Genomic DNA, 20,484 nt, shown 5'->3' with positions numbered 1-20,484 from the left:
GCAGTGCCACTCAGAGCTTTAAATCGCAAAGATCTGAGATGCACTGCCTCTGCGCCCATCGCCCTGAGACATAAGTAGAAAATACCCATGTGCCTGCAATTTTACCAGCACCGTTACCTTTCAAAATCGGAAGGCAGTAAATGCTCACATTACTGCTTGGCGGCAGAAAATATTTACTGGTTAGAAGTGATATATATTAATACAGTTACACCATAAAAACATAACAAGCAAAACAAATGAAATCAGGACGCCAAAGTACATATGAATGATACCAGACATTACTATTTCATTGCGGACCAGCAATGTGGACCAAGTAACAAGTAAATGATCAATTTGGAATATTACAAAATAAAATGAATATCTAAAACATGACTCATCTTAGTCAATAAAGGAATTTTGCTTTACTAAATTTGTAATTTATTTGGTATTCATACCCGCTTCGATAATGCCTATTGCAGTCTATAAGTGTGTTTCGACCATTATATTGTATTTCAAACATCGATCAACAAATACATAGTCAACAATGTGGGCGCTGCGCTGAATGAAGAGGTCTTGAAAAATCCATTAAGATGATATAAGAGTACCAATTTGGGAAACAAACCTTTATAAATTGGTTTGGGTGTTCTGGGTAGTACCACTAAGTTAACGTCGTGGCTTTGGTGGTGTTTAGAATACAGGGAATTTTCTAGTTGAGGCCAAGTCTTGGTATGGTCTACTAGACCCTCACACAACAATGCATCTAAAACCTGCGGGCGGCACAAAGAAAGATGGAACGCGTCATCGTATCACTCTGAGTGACAAAATAAAAATCTAGAGTCTACTAAGCTAACTGACGTGGGGCGTGTCATAGCCGCAAACAAAATAGCGATAGCCTAAAATATTAATTATGAATTTTTGAATTTTCGAAAAGCGATATTCCCCGGCAATGGCACAGTTAGCTGGGGTCAGGGACTCAGGTTCAACAACCGGCGAACAATACGTGCAGTATTGAGCAGAACCGCTTTCTGCATTTGTGCTGGAAGTGACAAGCCACAGATATCCAACCGCGTCAAGCTGTTAACGAGGATGACCGGAGTTTATTATTTTTAACAATACCTTGTAAAGTGCTATCAAGATCATTCAGGGCCATGACAATAACCACGTTGGAGCCAGCCCCGCTGAAAACAGACGTGACGCATTTGCGCGGCGACAGCAGTACTAGCGGTTGACCCCGTGCTCGTAACGAGCTTGACAGCGCACAGATACCTTTCGCTGCTGTGAAATCGGCACCTGTAAAAAAAATTAGCAGCTCTTAAAATGATTTGACTTTATTGCTGTACGACTAAAGCGAAGCCGAAAAGAAGGTTATGATTGTAGCAGTATAGAAATGTATGTATATGTATTTGTCTGTTCCCTCATAAAGCCTAAACTCGACCGAAATACTTGCTGTTACAAACTGACACTCAGCAGTGCCTCTAGAATGAGATTACAGTGTCAGTCATCGCTAGCGACCGCGTAAAAAGTTTGTATACAAAATATTGTTTCTTCTTGTCACCGCTACGGGCGCTGAATAGTTTGCCATACAAAATTGTGAAGTAATCGCTAGCGACAACTGTCACAATAAACTCGTGGCAGAGTCACAGTTCTGATCATGCGACAACTGTCACAGTAAACTCGTGGTAGAGTCACAGTGTCATACAGTTGAATTTAAACACAGAAGCTGCCTTTCTACCAGAGATGTGCGACGTAGCGATCTGTGTGCGAGGATAAAATCCACTAATAGGATTACTTCATTGTTCTAGCCTCGCTTAGCGCAGCTCCGGTGGAACAGGGTTAGCGGAACGTATTTGTACAAACAAAATAGCGAGAGATGTGTGCGACAGCTGTGTGCGAGGGATGCGGGCGAGGAACATGTGCAAACCGGTGTAGGAAATTAGAGCAAAAACTATGACACTAACTGACACTAACACATCGCCATCGCTCACCCCACCACACCGTACTCCGCCCGCGTAAAGCTGAAAGAGTCCATAACGCATCCTCGCACCTCGCCGCTGCATATCATGTCACCGCCTAGCTACCTCGCACAGCTTTGGTGGAAAAACATCCCACCGTTTCACAGCGCCGTTACACAACCTCGCTACCTCCCACATCTCTGGTGGAAAGGTAGCCTAAGTCTTAAACTAACTATAGCTAAATAAATAAGATCATAGGACAGTAACCGGGCATTGCCCACAAAATATATTTATATATATATATAAAAAAATCTTAAAAATAAAATAACCTCTCTATATCTACAACATTTAAAGTAGTTTCCCTCCGCATCGCAAAGTCGTGAGAATATGTATTATACTCGTATTATATTTCATTTTCACTTAAAAAATGGCTTACCAAGTACATATCGACAGTCTATAACAATGGGCATGCTGCATCCACCCTTCTTCTTAGCAGCTCTTTCCACATATTGTCTGATGTACTCCACTCCAGGGAAGTATAAGCTATTGCCGACTGTCACTAGAAGGTAGTTGAAGCCTGAAGGTGACTGGAAATATGAAAAGAATCGTATTAAATAACCATTCTATTAAAGCAATCCAGTTCTAGTCGAGGACAGAGTAACTATTTAGTAGTACGACACTCATTCAATTTATGGTTTCTGGAACCATAAACCATAAATTGAAAGAGTGTCGTACTATTTTTTTTTCCCAAAAAAAGTTGAGTAATACTGTACCGGGGCGATGTTAAAAGACGCTAATTTAGTTGCTACTTTATATCTAATTCTTATTTATTTAAATATAAACGTAACAATTTTTTATTATCACTTTTTTTGTTACACTAAAAATGCCGGTGTGTGTGTGTTAGAGGCAGCGTTTGCTCGACACTTTTAGGGCGATTTGACGAAAACATTTCTTTCTCGCGTCTCTTATCAGTTAATAAATAATTTATTATAAACCATACCGTAGCAATCTCAGCGTCAAGCTGTGGCCTTGCACTGGGATACAGCAGCAATATGACGTTGATGGCGACTCCAGCCAAAATACCTAACTCGACGCCGACTATGAGGCAGAGAGCGAAAGTCGCGAACGTAGGAACAAGGTCAGCGCGTCGAGATCGCCACATCGGCTTAACCACCTACAAAGAGTAATGATTGATAATCACAATATATCAAATAATCCAAAAGCACACAAGGCAAAAACTTTTTAAAAGTAATGTATAATATTATATGTATGATTGTTTGTATTGATTATGAATTTATATTGGATATATAGATAACAACGCTTTGGGCTTTACTTAACTTTGTAAGTAAACTAAAGGTGAATATAAATGTTAATTATTTTTACACTATTTAGTGTTAAATGTTAAATTGACGTAATCATAATCTCAGTACAGAGTACTAAAAAAACCGACCTCAAAAGTGCGTGGAATTACATCTATTTGCCAATTTTTATTGAAATCGGTTACCGGAAAGTACGCAAACCCGGATTCATCCCCTAGTTCGCCACTATACGGGACTTGACACAGGAGATAATAAGAATCGGTTCTCACTACTCAAAGTAATTGAGAGAGAAAAATGCCTTGAATTGGAGAATAGCAAAATCAATCATAAAAATTATTGCTCCTTATAATAAAATTTAGGCACTATATATAAAAATGAATCTTCATGCGTGAACAGCCACCCGTAAAGGTGGACGATTTTCTTCAAAATTAAATGGGACCATTATGGAGGTACCCTCTTTCCAACAAAAAAATAATCATCAAAATCGGTTCACAAATACCGGAGTTATCGCGTAACATACATACAAAAAAATACAGTCGAATTGAGAACCTCCTTTTTGAAGTTGTTTAAAAATAAAAAAGTAGTAGGTCTATTGGATTTTTACAGGACTGGATGGTATTTACTACACCGACAAGAGCCTAGTTCTCAATTTTAAGAAAGAGAGCACGAAGTTTTTATTATATTAGTGTAAGTCAAATTATCTTCATTTGTTTTACTTGCATTGTATTGTATTGAAATAAATTTACTTTTATCTTTACTTGCTTTATTTCACAGTATATAAATAAATACAAATTTGACGACCTCAGTGGTCGAGTGGTTCGCGCACCAGTGTTCATGAAGTCGCCATTTCTGAGGTCCTGGGTTCGATCGTCGGCCGGGTCAATGTAGAAAAACTAACTTTTGTATATCGTCTCGGGTCCGGGTGTTTGTGGGACCGTCATTGTTTACAATTTCCATAGCACAAGTGCTTTAGTTACTTACTTTGGGATGGGAGCAACGTACGTGATGTTGGCTAATACACACATCAAAAGTGTCTAGGGATCAAGTACGTTTAAGAGTATTGCTGCAATTAGGGTTAATTATATTAACTTTTTTGTATCGCTATTGATACTTTTTAGTGAGTTTTAACATTTAAATAAGGAATATTGTTTAAAATTCGATAATAAGAAGAAAATCGATTGTCAATGTGGTTTTGTATAAAAATGAGTTATAGCGTTTTGACAAAATCATTACAATATCTGCATCGGAACCGAAACAATTTACATTATTATGGAGAGACGACATCATTTAACCCGAGAAGTGATGATGCGAGCCGTCGGAATGTTGGAAGCTGGTTCCAGGCAACGTGCTGTGGCTTTCACTCTTAACACTACACAGAGCGTCATAAGTCGCCTCTGGACGCGCTATCGCATGACGGGCAGCGTGGCCGAGCGACATGGAGGACGATCTCGCATCACGACTCGCAGACAGGACCGGTATATCCAAAATACTGCTCGACGGAATCGTACCATGACCGCCATGATGTTGGTTACGAGGCTCCACAGCTCCTCAGGCTTACTAATAAGCGATTAAACAATCCGAAATCGTTTACGTGAAGTGGGTCTGCGATCCCGAAGGCCGCTCAGAGTCCCACCTATTGCACCCTGCAATCGCAGGTCCCGTTTACGATGGGCTCGCGAACACAGAAACTGGGAGGAAGAAGACTGGCGCTATGTGTGCTTTTCGGATGAATCCCGCTTCGGTATGAGACCGGATACAAGACGTACTCGAGTTTGGAGAACATCTGGACGTCATGAACGTTTGAGATATTGTCAGGAAGTTCATCCATATGGTGGGGGAACAATAATGATATGGGCCGGTATTTGGATCGGCGGAAGAACCGATCTCATTTGGATCAGGGGTAACCTCAATGCTCAAGTAACCTCTCTGCGTAAGAGAGGATTGTTTCAGATGTTATCATCCCTTTGCGAGGCCAGTTGGGTGATTCATTTCAACTAATGCATGACAACGCACGTCCACACACGGCTAGAGTCGTAACACGCATTCTTGCCGAAGCTCGTAACAACGTTCTGCCGTGGCCTGCTCAATTGCCAGACCTCAATCCAATTGAGCACGCATGGGATATGCTTCAAAGAAGAGCTGTGCCGAGTATGCATACCGTACATACTCTACAACAATATTTTGACTTGTTACAAAACACATGGGCGGCCATTCCTCAAAGTGATTTTGATGAACTCATCTTAAGCATGCCAAATCGCAGTAATTGTGTGATTCGTGTTAATGGTGGAAATACAGATTATTAATTTTCTTATCTTTACAATAAAAATGAGCAAAATCATCATTTTCGCCATTTTTTTGTCATTTAATTGACGCCGTTAATTTGAGTTTTTTCCCACAATTTGCAAAAACATCAATTTTAGTTTATTTTAATTAAATATAGGGGTAAGCGGTTAAATAAAACATAAGCATTAAAGTAAGAAGTCGTCCTGGAAGACTGGATTTGGTAAATATTGCTTAAATAATTTTTATTTAAAAAATATTCACTTGATCCCTAGACACTTTTGATGTGTGTATTTATATAAATAATTAAATGTATTACTTACCTCGTATTCTATCATAAATATCACAGCACAAATTACAACGGCGGCGAGAGACGCTTTCGGAATGAAATAGAAGTATGGAGTTAGGAGACTTAATGCAAGCAGTACCAGGATACCTGAAACAAATAAGCAGAATGGTTAGTTAGTACATCGTAACGCTATTCTTATATATTTCGAACGAATTTCCAGCACACACACAAACATGGGCAGCTTAAAAATGAATATTATGCAATACGTTTCTTTCAAATGGAGGATTAGTAATAAAAGGTTTTAAAAAATCGTGTTGACAAACCAAACAGCAATTTTAAGTTCTGGCATAATTTTACATAGTACTTTGTGTGATAAGAGAAAATTATGCTCTATAAAAATGCATTCGTATTGGCAATACCTGTATACAAGCTGCCAAATTGCGTGGCGACGCCACTAGCGTGGTTCACAGCACTTCTGGAGAAGGAACCAGTGATGGGCATCGCTCCGACGAATGATCCGAGAATGTTTGAAAGTGATAACGTTAACAGCTCTTGCGTAGCGTCAACTGATTCTCCACTGGCTGGAATTGACGAAAGTAGTACATTGTAATTATAAATACAAAGATCGAACACAAAAAAAAATCTTCGATCGAGTGAACTCGCACCAATATCTGTTTCCATGCTGGAGCCATCGCTCTTAACCATCGAGTATATAACCAGAAATAGAGACGAAATAAGGACCATCCATTACTGGCAACTCATTAAATGGTAATATATCAACTTTCGTTTGCGCTGAAATCACAAATTAGAAAACTGAAATAGTACAGCGCCAACTACTGACCTGTGTGTACGTTTCCGTATATTCCCAAAGTATTCTGTATTTATTGCAATAAAGATAATAATCTCTAACAATGAGGGCTGTTCCATTCGGTGGTGTGGGAAAAACAGCAAAACATCTAATTACAAAACAAACGGAATCACATATCATCGGTAATTAAATATATAATATGATTTTCCAATTTTCGCCCATTATAGCAAAACTCAAGTTAAGCTGGTCGATTTGAAGTAAAACAATTGACGACACCCGTCAATACCATTATGATTGTTAGAATAAAATTGTTTCGAATTCGGGCTGGCCAATCGGAGCGCAGTTGTCACAGTAATGATTTGGCAGAATAGTTTTCAAACAAATTAAATGACATTTCGTCTCTATTTCTTACTCAATGCTCATAACTAATTACAGACCATGTCATCAGTCGTTACAAATTTTTTTGTAAGGTTTAAAGGGCTTTTCGCCGTCAGCGCTCCTGTGAGAAACTGAAAATTGAGTAACTTCATATTCATTTGCAAATACTCTACGCGATAACATAGACATAGTCCGCAAAGCGAATTTTATGTTGGAATAAATAGCTGTCAATTTTTGCTGTTTACCTATACTTTTTCGATATTTATTTATTTCTTTTTCAAATTTAATAAAAATTTAATAATTCATAATTAATTTATTTGTGAAAACACAGGCTGTATAGAAGCTGACATGTACGTAATCTCAGTACAGAGTACTAAAAAAACCGACCTCAAAAGTTCGTGGAATTATGACTACTTGCCAAGTTTTATTAAAATCGGTTACCGGAGAGTGTGCGAAAACGGATTCATCCCCTAGTTTGCCACCTTTAGAGACGGAATATTTTCTTCAAATTTAAATGGACCCACAACTGAGGTACCCTCTTTCCAACAAAAAGAATGATCTAAATCAGTTCACAAATGGCGGAGACATCGCGTAACATAGGTACAAAAAATGATATATGTAGAAGAATTGAGAATCTCATCTTTTTTGAAGTCGGTTAAAAATAAGTAAAGTTTCACTGTGTCCAGTCAAACATTAGGCATACAAATATTGAAGGTATACATTCATTGACGTGTATTTTGACAGACTAAGCTAGGTGTAATATGTTTCTTTCGCAAGAAATGGTCGTGCACTAAAGACAGATTCAATAGGTTAGTCAGTCAACGCGATGATAGTTACATGGGTCAAATTTATTAATATTAATTGTAAAATATAAATAGATGTCAAAATACTAATCGTAATTTGAGTAACGTCAAAATAAATACACAAATGTCAAAAATTTGACAACGAATTTAAGGATTTTGTCGGGAGTTTGTGGAAGGTACCGGCCTTGCTAATGGCGTCGTCCGCCATAATTTTTATATTGTTTTTGCAAAAGTACCGTACATAGCAGTGGCGAAGTCCTTATAACTCGATTCCGATCGGCTCACAACGGGCCCAAATTGATAATTCTTGGACATAAGAATAACTTGTGGAGTATCGAGCTAATTTTTTTTATATGATAGATAATGAATGAAAGAAAGAGAATGATTGGACCTATATTGTAAATAAACCATGCACATTACATTTTCCTACATTTCGAGATAAAAAATAAAATGTGTATTTCTCCAAACAAAAAAAAAACAAATTTCTTTTTTTTCTCTGAAACAAACAGCTTTTCAAGAAATTACATAAGAATAAAAGTTATCAGGAATATTATTATTTATCATATGAAAAAAATCAGCTCTGTATTCCTAAAATTGTTCCCATGATTAAATAATAATTGATAATTCTTGGACATAGGAATAACTTGTGGAGTACCGAGCTAATTTTTTTTATATGATAGATAATAACATCCTTAACAACTTTTAACTATAATTTCTTGAAAAGTTGATAGTTTCAGAGTAAAAATAATAATAATTATTTTTATGTATGGAGAAATACACATTTTATTTTTTATCTCAAAATATACGAAAATGTAATAAGCGTGGGTTACTTACAGTATAGTTCCAATCATTTTCTATGTAGAAAAAAATAATCTGTCTACATGTACTTGCGGCTTTGAAAGTAAAGGTGCGTTGTAAGGAATGTTATTTATCTATCATATAAAGTAAAAAATTAGCTCGATACTCCAAAAGTTATTCCTATGTCCAAGAATGATTAATTTGGACCCACTGTGCGGCTTACCTAAAAATTTCCGCGTACCAGTGGCAGCGCGCATACTCCACCACTACGCGTAATAACTTGTCCCGATGCATCTCAACGTTCTATTTTATTCATTAAATCTACGCGCTCCCATCAAAATATACGCACACGTTCGCAAAAATCCGCTTTATGCATCTAAAGAAATGGCGGCCAAGAAGCCGGAATAATTCGAGTTATTATCGAATAGCGTTCACTTAAATTTAAACCTTGTTCCAACAATATAAACTCTTTTGCAAAAAAAACGGGCTCTTTAGATTTTTTTCTCTACTTCAATGAAGAAGAACAAGAAATAGGTTTTATTAATTTGACGATATATTGGCATGTTATTTGAAGCAACCTGGCATGATTCTTTACGTTCCAAATTTAAAATTTGAAATTAATGAAAGAAAAATAATGATTATTGTGGATTATTCTAAAATTGCTTTACTAATGGCGCGAATTGCTGAAACGATTTTTAACTGATTACGATATTTTAAAACTTTTTGGATATTTTCTGCAAATTAAACAATTTAATCTTTCTTTTTACATTAAATACCACTTTTTGATATGAGTGATAAAGTGATAAGGGCCGGTAAAATTATAGCCCTGCTTGAAGAAGGTTGTTCGCAATCTTACGTGTCTCAGCGGCTAAATGTGAGTCGTTCAACTGTCCAGAGGACTTGGCAACGGTATCAAGAGACCGGTTCGATCAAAAGAAGACCCGGTTCGGGAAGAAAACGATGCACAGAACCAAGAGATGACCGCTTTTTGGTGAGTCAGGCGTTGCGCAATCGTAACGCGTCAAGTGTGGACCTGAAGAAGAGCTTTGAAGAAGTAAGAGGAGTAGAAGTTAGCTTGTGGACGGTCAGGAGGAGGCTTTTGGCTGCCAATATCAGGAGTTACCGCCCAGCTCGGGGCCCTAAATTACTCCGTGAGCACCGTGTTGCTCGACTTCAGTTTGCTCGGAACTGTGCTTCATGGACTCTGAAGGACTGGAATAAAGTATTGTTTTCTGATGAAGCTGGAATCTCTTTGTGTGGAGAGGACCGACGCCGGCGAGTGCTGCGAAGACCACGGGAACGTTATGCGGAAGTGTGTTTCGAAGAAATCACTCCTTATGGCGGAGGCTCCGTTATGTTTTGGGCAGCAATTAATTCGACGGAGCGTACGGAGTTAGTTTTCATAGAAAATGGAACATTAAATGCACACCGTTACATAATGGAAGTCCTAATTCCATATGCACAACCCACATTGACTGCACTTGGGGAAGATTCCATTTTTATGGACGACAATGCTCGCCCGCACCGTTCTGGCGACGTGGAAGCGTACATGCAAGAAGTTGGGATCCGTCGTTTAGATTGGCCAGCTCGAAGTCCTGACCTCAATCCAATTGAGCATGTCTGGGATGTTCTAAAGAGACGGGTAAGATCAGTGCAACCTGCTCCACAAAACATCAGGGAGCTAAAAAGAGTCATTGCAGAAGAGTGGGAACGTATTCCTCAAAACGTTATTAAAAACATCGTGGAAAGCATGCCCAGAAGGATTCAAGCTGTGATTTAGGCAAGAGGAGGTCACACTCGTTATTAGGTTTTTACATTTGTAACTTTATTTAATTAAAAAAAGTAAAAAAAATCTTGATTTTATTGCCGACCACTTGTTATTGTTTGGGCGTGTACATCGGTTTTAAAGAACCCATCGTTTTTTTTTCTTTTAATTGCCCGAATTCACTTCACGCGCATTAATTTACACGATTATAAGTATACAGACTAAGTCAAAGAAATAAATTTCATTTAATTAAGTCAAATCGACTTTAGAACGTCAATTTCCTTAGGTGCCCGTTTTTTTTGCAAAAGAGTGTAGTTTAATTTGTTTTAATGTCATAATCGTAGCCAGATGTAAAACTTTCATAAAATAATATAACAAAATTATTACAATAGCAAATTAATACAAAATATGGTTAATTTCTATTTTGTAAATCTTAACGATAAATAGTGTTACATAAGGATCTATATTTAATTGGGTGTTTCTTTTTAATAGGACTACGTAAATAATGTATGCAAAAGGTTATGGTAATTCGTAGGTAATTAAAATAGCAACACATAGCATTCATGAGTTCGTTTACAAACTTTCGTATCGCGACGGGCAGCTTAAACTGTAAAATTACTTTAAAAGCTATGATTATTTTATGTGTATAAAAAGTTAATCTGTGATATGAAGTGAAGTAATTGCCTAAAATGCCTTTTCAACTGGAAAAGAAGTTTTTGAGAATTATTGTTAAAAAATTGTTGTTTTTTCAAAAAGTTAAAGCTTCGGCTTTGCCAAAAAGAATTTTCACGCCTCGCCAATTGTATATAGTCATTTTTACTTGACATTAGCGAAATCATTGATTATTTCGACGGGGCCATAACATTTGAAAGAAGGAGAAGAAATAAGGATTTGTCATTTAAAAATTTGACATCGACTTACTGGGGCGGAACGAAGGTTGTTGCAAACAAGTTGAGAATTTCAGTCCGAGCCCCAGGTGAGGGTTAAGCGTCATGAGTGTGCAATAAACTTTATGCCTGAATAACAAACGTTTTTGTTATGAATTTGTGCGCACTTTTTTTGCAATATTGTTACAAATTAAGAAACTTCGGTAAATCGCGTTATATTTGTCTTTGCATTCCGATGGGAAAGACTATATCAATGATAATGGAGTTAAGCGCAGGTTGGAAAAGAGTTCATAATTTTCATCGTTATAGAAAATACAATTTTTATAGCAACTCTAGTAACATATTGATTCACTGCACTACTGTACACAGCTTCAATTTTCATGTCGAACAAGCTTAGAAACTGTTTATTTCATACTTTGTCATATCTACGGCATTCTATACAATACCTGGGTATTCTATACAACGCTTAGGAAATGTGTATCATAGTTTAAAAATCATATATATTGCCTGAAGAAGACCGGTATTGTATACAATGACTAGGTATTCTACACAATCCCTGAATCATACACAATGCTGTTAACATACACATGTTATTCTCTTTATGATAATTAGATATAAATAGGTTTTGCAGATGGTATACCAGTTCGGTTATTAAAACAATAACACACTCACCGAAAGCTTTAGCAATGGCGACGTTTCCCAGTACGCCAATAATAGGAACTAACACAATAGACGATCCGAGGTCGGAGCACATTTCTATGAAAGACACTTTTCGTTCACCGATTTCGGTGCTGAATGGCGGCGCCGACCAGGATGGAAGCCCTTCTCTGAAACAAATAACATTTAAGTTAGGACATAATGTTATATTGAGAGAATAGCCCCGGCCTCGCTATTCATTCTATTTTAGATATTAAATAATACGCGACGATGCGGAACAAACTGCAGTCTGTTAGATAAACCTACATATACAATTAAGTTCGACAAACCCGAGTTCGTTGCAAAAGAAGACCGTTATCAACTCAAGGTGCTGCGAGAGGCCTTTGAAATAAAAAAAAATCAACAAGGAAGTCGGTTTTTAGGTTTCTCCGTGTCACCGGTTTGGGCTCCAATAATTAATTGCTGTGATGTAAAATTTCAAGCAGATATAAGATTGAAGTAATATGGTTTAATAAATTTATTTTACTTTACTTTTAATTAAAAAAAAATGGATTTAAAAATTCATATAGTTAAAATACGTCGTAAAATAATCAAATGTGTTTTGTCGTTTGTGTGTGTTGCGTCGTAAAATTTTCAAAATAAACTTGGCAATATAATGTTTTGATAGTTATGGAAAATAAGCAAATGTTTGTATCCGCCTTTAATGTATCTACATAATACTTTTTTTTAAACTTTTTTTACAATTATATAATAAACATTGCATCGCAACTTAAAACATTGTGTATTATTGGTATTACTTCTTTAAAGGTGACTAATGACTTCTGTAAAACATTGAAGTTAGGCATTTACTGCAATGTAAACGAGACTGCAAAAAATGTGTTTACGCCGTATCTGTAAAGTTATTTTTTTCAATACCTTTGGTTTAATTCTTTAAATTAAATCTATAGTTACATGAAGGAGTAGGATCCAGAGCAATTCAGTGGTATACGCACAGCAAAAACTTATGTCCTAGAAACATGAACACTCGAGGGTTCGTTACTTTTATGTAGTGTAGTCGTATTAAGCACGGATTTTTCGAATTTAACCTCTTAAGTTTTTGGCCACGCCCGTGCTGCTGTCAGCGGCAGCTTAGTGCGGGGCGACGAGCGGCAAGTACAAAAGTATTGAAATGTATGAATCACGCCACGAGGCGACTCACTGAGTGACATCGCCCGCGATTTTCGCGAACGAAGGAGATGCCACGACTCAGAGCGACTCAAGAGCGGCGCCAGCGGTAAACGAGTGACACACTCAGCGGCGACCAGAGAAACAAAATATTTGAAAACATTCCAGAGCGGAAGACATTTATTGGTGAAATATTAAATTGGCCACCAACATGGATGGCAAAACACAGTCAGCATAAATTTAAAAATATTATAATGAGAGTAACAACTTTTCTGAATTGGTGACACTGACAACCCTTCTTGATTCAATATGGTGTTACAAATATACATTTTAAAAATTTGTACATCTACGTGTATTAGTAAAACTTGTCAGGATATTTTGTGTATAGTTCGTACATGTTACAAAATTCGCCATATTTATACCGCTCTTTATTCAATTTGTGGATTCGTTCCCTCGTGTCTAGAAGCACAACTTTAGATAACGCCATGTCTAAATAATTACACTACTGTTGCCGTCGCTAAACGTACGTGGTATGGACAACTCGCAGCTTGCCGAACCCGCCTCGCACCTAGCTAAGCCAAAAGTCGTGGCCAAGCCGTAAGAGGGTGAAAAAGTATAAAAAGATACTTATGAAAAATAGTATTCCTTGAATTTATAAAGATGAAACATAGTACAACATTTAATAATGTAAATGGCAAAAGATTGACATTACATTTTTTTCAAAACGACCCCTAAAACATTAATCAGTACAGAGTACTACAATATACATAATATAATATTTACACACTTTATTTATCATATACATAATAAAATTTTACATTTTATTTATTATATACATAATAAAATAATATTTTCTTCAAAAATAAATGGGACCACTAGTACCCTTTCTCCAACAAAATAAGAATCATTAACATAGGTTCACAAATTATCGCGTTATCGCGTAACATACATACAAAAAAAGACAGTCGAACTGAGACCTCTTTTTTTTTGAAGTCGGTTGTAAACTTAAAAAACTGTTTAACGCGTGGTATGATTTGTTTTACACTTGGTTTAGATACTTTTTAAAGTAGTGTTTATTTATTTGGCATTTATTACCAAATAAATGAACATGTGTTTCAGGGGTATGTTAGGGTATCGAAGTATTTAAAAAAAACTTTTCTGTAAAAAATTGTATTACTTACTAGGTTATCTTAGTAGGTTACAAAAACATCGAATTAATCATGTCCCTTTATACTTGAACTATAAAATAACTATAAAAGTCGTATTTTTCATATTTTTTTATCAACAAAATGAATATCTTGACGAAATTACGAATTAAATAACTGAAGAAACATAAAACTTCATGTTATGTAATCCTTTAACTCCAAATATCGGCTTTCAGACATGTTGATCCTGTAGTGGTTGTATTGCACTATTCATCATAGCAAGTTAGGACAGCTATCAATTCCCGATTAGATTAAAGGCTCCGTATTCCCAGAATTAGTTTGACGGCTCCACGTGAAGGACTTATCCGAGCAAATCTGAAAATTATTCACCCAGCGTTCTGCGAGTTTATTCGCAATTTGAACAAAAGACAGGATTCACCGGCATGGTTGTCAGTTGTTAAGGTTGCCTAAAATTTACATTTGAATTTCAGAATTCTTTTTAAACGGCGCCATCTTGAAATATTTTAGGTTTTTATAAAAAGAAAATACATTTAAAAGACAGACAACAAAAAAACGAACAAGTATTAAATACTACTCTACCTAATACAAAAAGGAAAAATAAACATTAAATAACATAGTTAAAAATTAATAAGAGAGATAATAAAAGAATAAAGATGTCAAGAAAAAGTTAGATAGATAGATAGATAGATAAACACTTTATTCACTGATATAACACAAATACAGATTAAGCATAAAAGAAAAAACAAAACATGATTGTCATAGCAGTGAAACGGCGCTGACTCAGCATATGCCAAAGTTTCCTAAGGCGCTGGTTTTCAGTCAGAACCAACGAGAGGGATTAAGTTATTAGAAAGCAAAAATATAACGACTATGAGTAAAGTTATACATTGACAATAATAATATACATAGTAAAGTGTAAATAGTGCATCTAAAATAACCTGTTTAACATGTAAGTGCATGAGCAAATGTGAATGTAATTACAGCTGTAGGTGTAAGTTATGACTGTAAAGAGGATTTAATGTTGTGTAATGTAATTAGTATTATAATATAATTATACACATAATAAGCATAGATCAAAGCAACAACAAAATTCGATTCTAGACAGACTACGTTGAAGAATAAAAACACACTACACAGATTTTTGAAGTGAGAGTAGGTGTTGCCGGTACAGTGCTTTGAATTTGGGTTTGGATGTCTCGTTGCGTATAGGTGGAGGAATATTATTCCAGCACTTTGAGGCCGAGTATTTGAAACTACCTCGAAAAGCTGTAGTTCTATGTAGTTCTAAGTTAATGCTCATTTATATGCGAAATATGCTTAAAAGAATAAAATATAGGTACGTAGCTTATTTTCACCTCGTGCATTCTGTTTGGTTAAGAGAAAAGAGTATTCATAACAATTAACGTAACATTTGAATTTTAGAATTATTTTTAAACGCCATCTAGAAATATTTTATGCCATTGTCAAAAGAACACATTTAAGCCAAACAATAAGAAAAAATATTATAACTTATTTTTGTTAATATCTATTACATAAATCAGTAAATAAGTTCAAGAGTTAAGGCTGGTAGACGCAAAACAATGCTCATTTAAAAGAAAATTACTTAAAAAGAACGAAAATTAGGTAAAAACATACATACACACCACGCAACGTTGTTTATAATAATCGTTACGTTTTAAGATCAATGAATGGACAAAGTCCACCAGTCCATAGCACATGATACATCAATAAATAATCTGTAATATAAAATAACAAAACATGGGAACTTAGTATTTCTGTCAATTATGTCCAGATATAAAAGTTATTATCGGTAAATGAAGAATACAATGCCCTTTTGTATGCAAGAGATAAAAGTCGAATGGAAAAAATTTTACATAGACGTTAAGATAATTTTAATGGCATAGTTTATGAGCTATTTAATGAATCCGCCTACTTGTAAAGTATTCACTTCAAATGATAGATTGTATAATTGTCGCCACGTCCTGTGTACTAACATAGTTTTATATACTATGTTAAAATTTAACATAGTATATAAAACTATATTATTTAATAATTTATAGTTAAAATGTACATTTAGAAGCTAAAATGTGGAAATTGCCATAAAAGAACATAAATAATATGATGTCATGGATAAATATAACAACAAAAAATTCGTATTAACGATACAAAGATCGAACACAAAGAAAAATTTTGTCGAACTGACTGGCACTCGAATTAGCGCCTGTTGCCATGCACAGGCACAGACTAGTAGTGTATTAAAAAAATTAAAATATGTTAGTAAAATATCTTGATATTCAACTTATCTACTCGATGTATTCAACAAATAAAATACGAAAAATCTATTAATAACTTTCAGCTCATAACACGTATTATGCTTTTTAATTTATTATTTCATAAGTAAGTAAAATTATGGAATATTCCGATGATTGACTTTTATGAGATGGTAAAGGAAATGTGATTTTATTAAAATAATATTATACGGGACAACTACATAAATTATCTGGTTTCAAACTAGGAAATTTCGTATTATTATAGGAGCACCAAAGCACCGAAATTCATTCAGAACACCCGACCAGAAATAATTTAGACAAGTTCATTTCCTAAAGAATCCGTTCATTTTTCCTTATAACTTTGCCCAAAACATGTACACAACTTGAGTACTATTACATATTATTCAATAAAAAAATACGGTGAATTCACAAAAAAATGGAATTTATTAATCAATTGTAACACTCAAAATTATCTTTCGAACATATAAATGACTGGCAACACGATAATTATGTACGTATCTATGCTTCAAACGGTAGGAATCTAGTTATCGGGATTATTAAAAAAAATAGGTCTAGTCATTGTGGTAGGTCAATGGGTCCAGTCGTCTTTTGCATGTCTGTCAAAAACATCCACTAATTCTTTTAAACTTATTCATTACGAGTTCATTATTATATTATTAAAATATCTAACAATGTTGGATAAAATATCTAATATGTCCCAAGCTGTTAAACCCTTTTCAAATGGCACTTCATGACGCGGTCGACACGTCAACGTCATAAAGATTCTTTATTCTGTTTCTTTATTTTTTTCCATTCTCTAAGGTTTCTGAGCTGTGTTTCATTTGATTCGCGTCTCTGACATTACTATTTCGATGCCTTATTTTCTCAAACTCGTATTTTCTAAAGAGCGGATTATTCAGGAGGAGGCAAAACTTTCTATTTCTCATCAAGGGAATTTGGATGTATTACTTTAAAAATAGGTAAAAGTCAATGTGTAAATATGAAGGAAACGTGATGTGAAATCAGCCTGCAAAATTTGTAAATACAATCCATTTTTTGCATTTCTTTAACTTTGTGCTTTAAGATACGAGTTTGAGAAAGTAAGGCTATTATTTACGGACATTCACATTCTCTCGATCGAACCCACTTGTTAGCTACAGTGACCGCTGTCAAATCACAACAATGCACGTTTCGTCGATCGCAGTATCGTTTATTCTTATAATTATAGAATTACATTTTAAACAATTTGTCTTAAAATTGAAAAGATTTCTTTTAAAGATTCCTTTCTTACACAATTTTAAAATGGTTTTGACATAAGTTGTACCTCGGTACACAATTTGGGGTAAAACTGAACACCTTCTTTGTTATACCGGAAATAAAACACAACCGCCTCATCTAGCGGCCACATTGCTAACCGCGGGGCCATTGAGGTCGTCAAATGTTAGATAACAAGCACTTAAAAACTATATAAGAAGTCATTGCACAATGACTTCTATTATATCAGCATTACATTGCTTCTTATGAGAAGATATAAACAAAAAACTTCAAAAAAATAGATAAGTTGGAACAAAGTTAACGATAATAAGGAAATAGTTGCACATGTTATAATGTTATTCTACGGACGATTTTTTGCAAGATCCACGAATAGACTGCCATGAACTTTATCATAATTATTTTTTATTAAGTATTAATCGTAATAACGTATAATCGTAAAATTGTAGGTACGGAATTTGTTCAACCAAGAGGTGGAAACCAGGAGTCCTAAGATGCAGGACTTGCCTAGTTTAAGCTCCAGTTTCTCACAACGCTTAGGTATATGCATCTGTTCCCTTGCTTTAAAAAAATATTGTGGGAGAAAATAAACAAATATTATTATAAAAAAAGATTATTTTCTGGAACTAGTGAAACGAGATCTACAAGTCCATATAAGCGGTTTTTTACATTTTAATTAGTTTTAGTTTCATTGATAAGCAAAATCAGGTAACTGATATTTCTCAAAGAAAAAAACTTTAGTTACTGAACGAAACGAAAGTTACCAAAATGCAAATGCGTTAGTTAAGTCTAGGGGGCCCGAAATACAGTGCATGGACATCTTTTTATGAAGTAAACATGAAAAAATTTGCTCGAAAATGAAGAATTATTTTCAAATGTAAAGAAACAAAATGATACCTTACAGGTAGAACAAGAAAACACAGTAATTTTGTATGAAATTCCGCTAAAGTCATGTCGCAATGCCGCTAATGACGTAGTACTGAGACCACGAGTATGCGATATCGCGAGCCATCGCCAGGATATCACGCACGCTTGTTGAGCTGGCTATTGCACTCAAACTTATAGAGCAACAAATATCAAAAATTTGTTTTTTTAAGGATTTTGGAGTTAAATAACTCTTATTTCTGCGAATAGTGCTATATGTATGCTTAGACGCATTCGTATTGTCGAAGACCTGCCGTTGCTTATACCATATCAATAAGATACAATTTTAATGATCAAACACTGACTGTGGACTACTAACCTGTGATACTAACGGCTCAATTTATATTGCGGTGGAACGGAATGGAAGCGAACTTTTGATGTAATGAACTTTATAGTCAATTGTGTAACGTACAAACTAGATAATTCAGAAATCACGTCGCGCGACTTCCGCGGAATTATCGCGCAGGCTCGAGAATGTTCGCGTTTTCGCGAGATTTCCGCAGCTGACGTCGACGACACCAGGCAAAGCCGCGGGAAGTGGCGCGGAGGCAGGCGCAGTGTGACGTCAAACGTCGACGAAATACTTACAGACTCAAGGCGCGGTCGATGCAATGCAATCCAGAGACTGCGCGCGCCTTCTCTTGAAATTGTCAAAATTTTTCCACAATTTCAATCCAATTCCATTCCGTTCCGTTCTGCCGCAATGTAAATTGAGCCTAACGCAAAATGAGGGAGTATCTGTCTGTATGTAGCATCATAGCCCTCAAACGCAAAAACTGATTATATAACGGTTTTCTTATTTGCTAATTTAAACGTGATAGGTTTTTAGGTACGTTTGGTGAACATATGTTCAGCTGCTTAAAGATCGTCATCTCTTTTCTCAGTTAATGCAGGGATTTCGGTCATAAAATGAATATTTATTTGTGATAAATGAATAATAGGATGAATAAATGATAGAAGAAATAAATGATTATTTAATATAAATGAATATTTATTTCATAGGTTTCTCTCAGATGGCGCTACGGTAAAATGTTGATAAAAACCAAAAACAAAGATTTGGAGACGAGCAAATAGGAAAATTCGTAAGGTCTGCTGTTTCGTTTCATATTTTGAACGAAATTCGTTTTGAAAAACAAAAAATAAAACATGTCGAAATTAAATGCTTACTTACCTCACTGTGCCGGTCAGCTTGAAGGGAGATCCGTCATTATATTTGTCGCATAAAAACGCTATCACAGAGCATAATATAACAATTATGGCGTTTCTCGAAATCGATAGGAGCCACAGCGTTTTATTCAGACCTTTTTGAGTCGGTGGCAGATTTAAATCTTTCATTTTCTGCAAAGGAAAACAACAATAAAAATAACAATACCTTATACACTAAAATCAAAATAATAATAATGTCACAACCACACCAATCACCTGGTCTTGAACTAGGAATTTCTGTATTATGAGCACTATCTAGAACACTCAGATTAGAACCAATTTAGAAAAGTTAACAAATTGGTCCATCCGGGATTCGAATTCGGAAATATACCCAAAAAACATTACTCTCCTTCTGCTAGAAACAACACTAGGTAAAATCGGCTAGAAACCCGATTTAAAAAATGACGAAATAATTATAGCTTAATTAAATTTTTATTGAATTGATATTCAATTATTTTTGTGAAATTACTCCACTAGTTTGTTATAATTATTAATACAAAGATCGAACACTCAGAACACTTCGTTGAAAGACCAAGTACAAAGACACGACGCAAGCACATAGAAAAA

General features: G+C 35.4%; 1 protein-coding gene across 3 annotated transcripts in view; it reads right to left on the bottom strand.

Moving 5' to 3' along the window:
* Window positions 1-20,484, bottom strand: part of LOC113228555 (sodium-independent sulfate anion transporter-like) — a 90,448-nt gene that overhangs the window by 3,806 nt on the left and 66,158 nt on the right. For all 3 annotated transcript variants that reach the window (XR_003310319.1, XM_026461903.1, XM_026461904.1), the window contains 7 exons: window positions 19,883-20,049; window positions 11,931-12,085; window positions 6,239-6,400; window positions 5,854-5,966; window positions 2,932-3,105; window positions 2,368-2,518; window positions 1,096-1,269 (listed from right to left, as the gene is read on the bottom strand). Coding sequence is in view for 2 of the 3 variants with exons in the window: in XM_026461903.1 (XP_026317688.1) it covers window positions 1,096-1,269; window positions 2,368-2,518; window positions 2,932-3,105; window positions 5,854-5,966; window positions 6,239-6,400; window positions 11,931-12,085; window positions 19,883-20,049 (1,096 nt within the window). In the remaining variant the exon portion in view is untranslated. The remainder of the gene's footprint in view (window positions 1-1,095; window positions 1,270-2,367; window positions 2,519-2,931; window positions 3,106-5,853; window positions 5,967-6,238; window positions 6,401-11,930; window positions 12,086-19,882; window positions 20,050-20,484) is intronic.

The sequence above is a fragment of the Hyposmocoma kahamanoa genome, unplaced genomic scaffold, assembly GCF_003589595.1.
Source record: "Hyposmocoma kahamanoa isolate Upper Pololo Valley unplaced genomic scaffold, ASM358959v1 232, whole genome shotgun sequence".
NCBI lineage: Eukaryota > Metazoa > Arthropoda > Insecta > Lepidoptera > Cosmopterigidae > Hyposmocoma > Hyposmocoma kahamanoa.
This window is presented reverse-complemented; position numbering and strand designations above follow the sequence as displayed.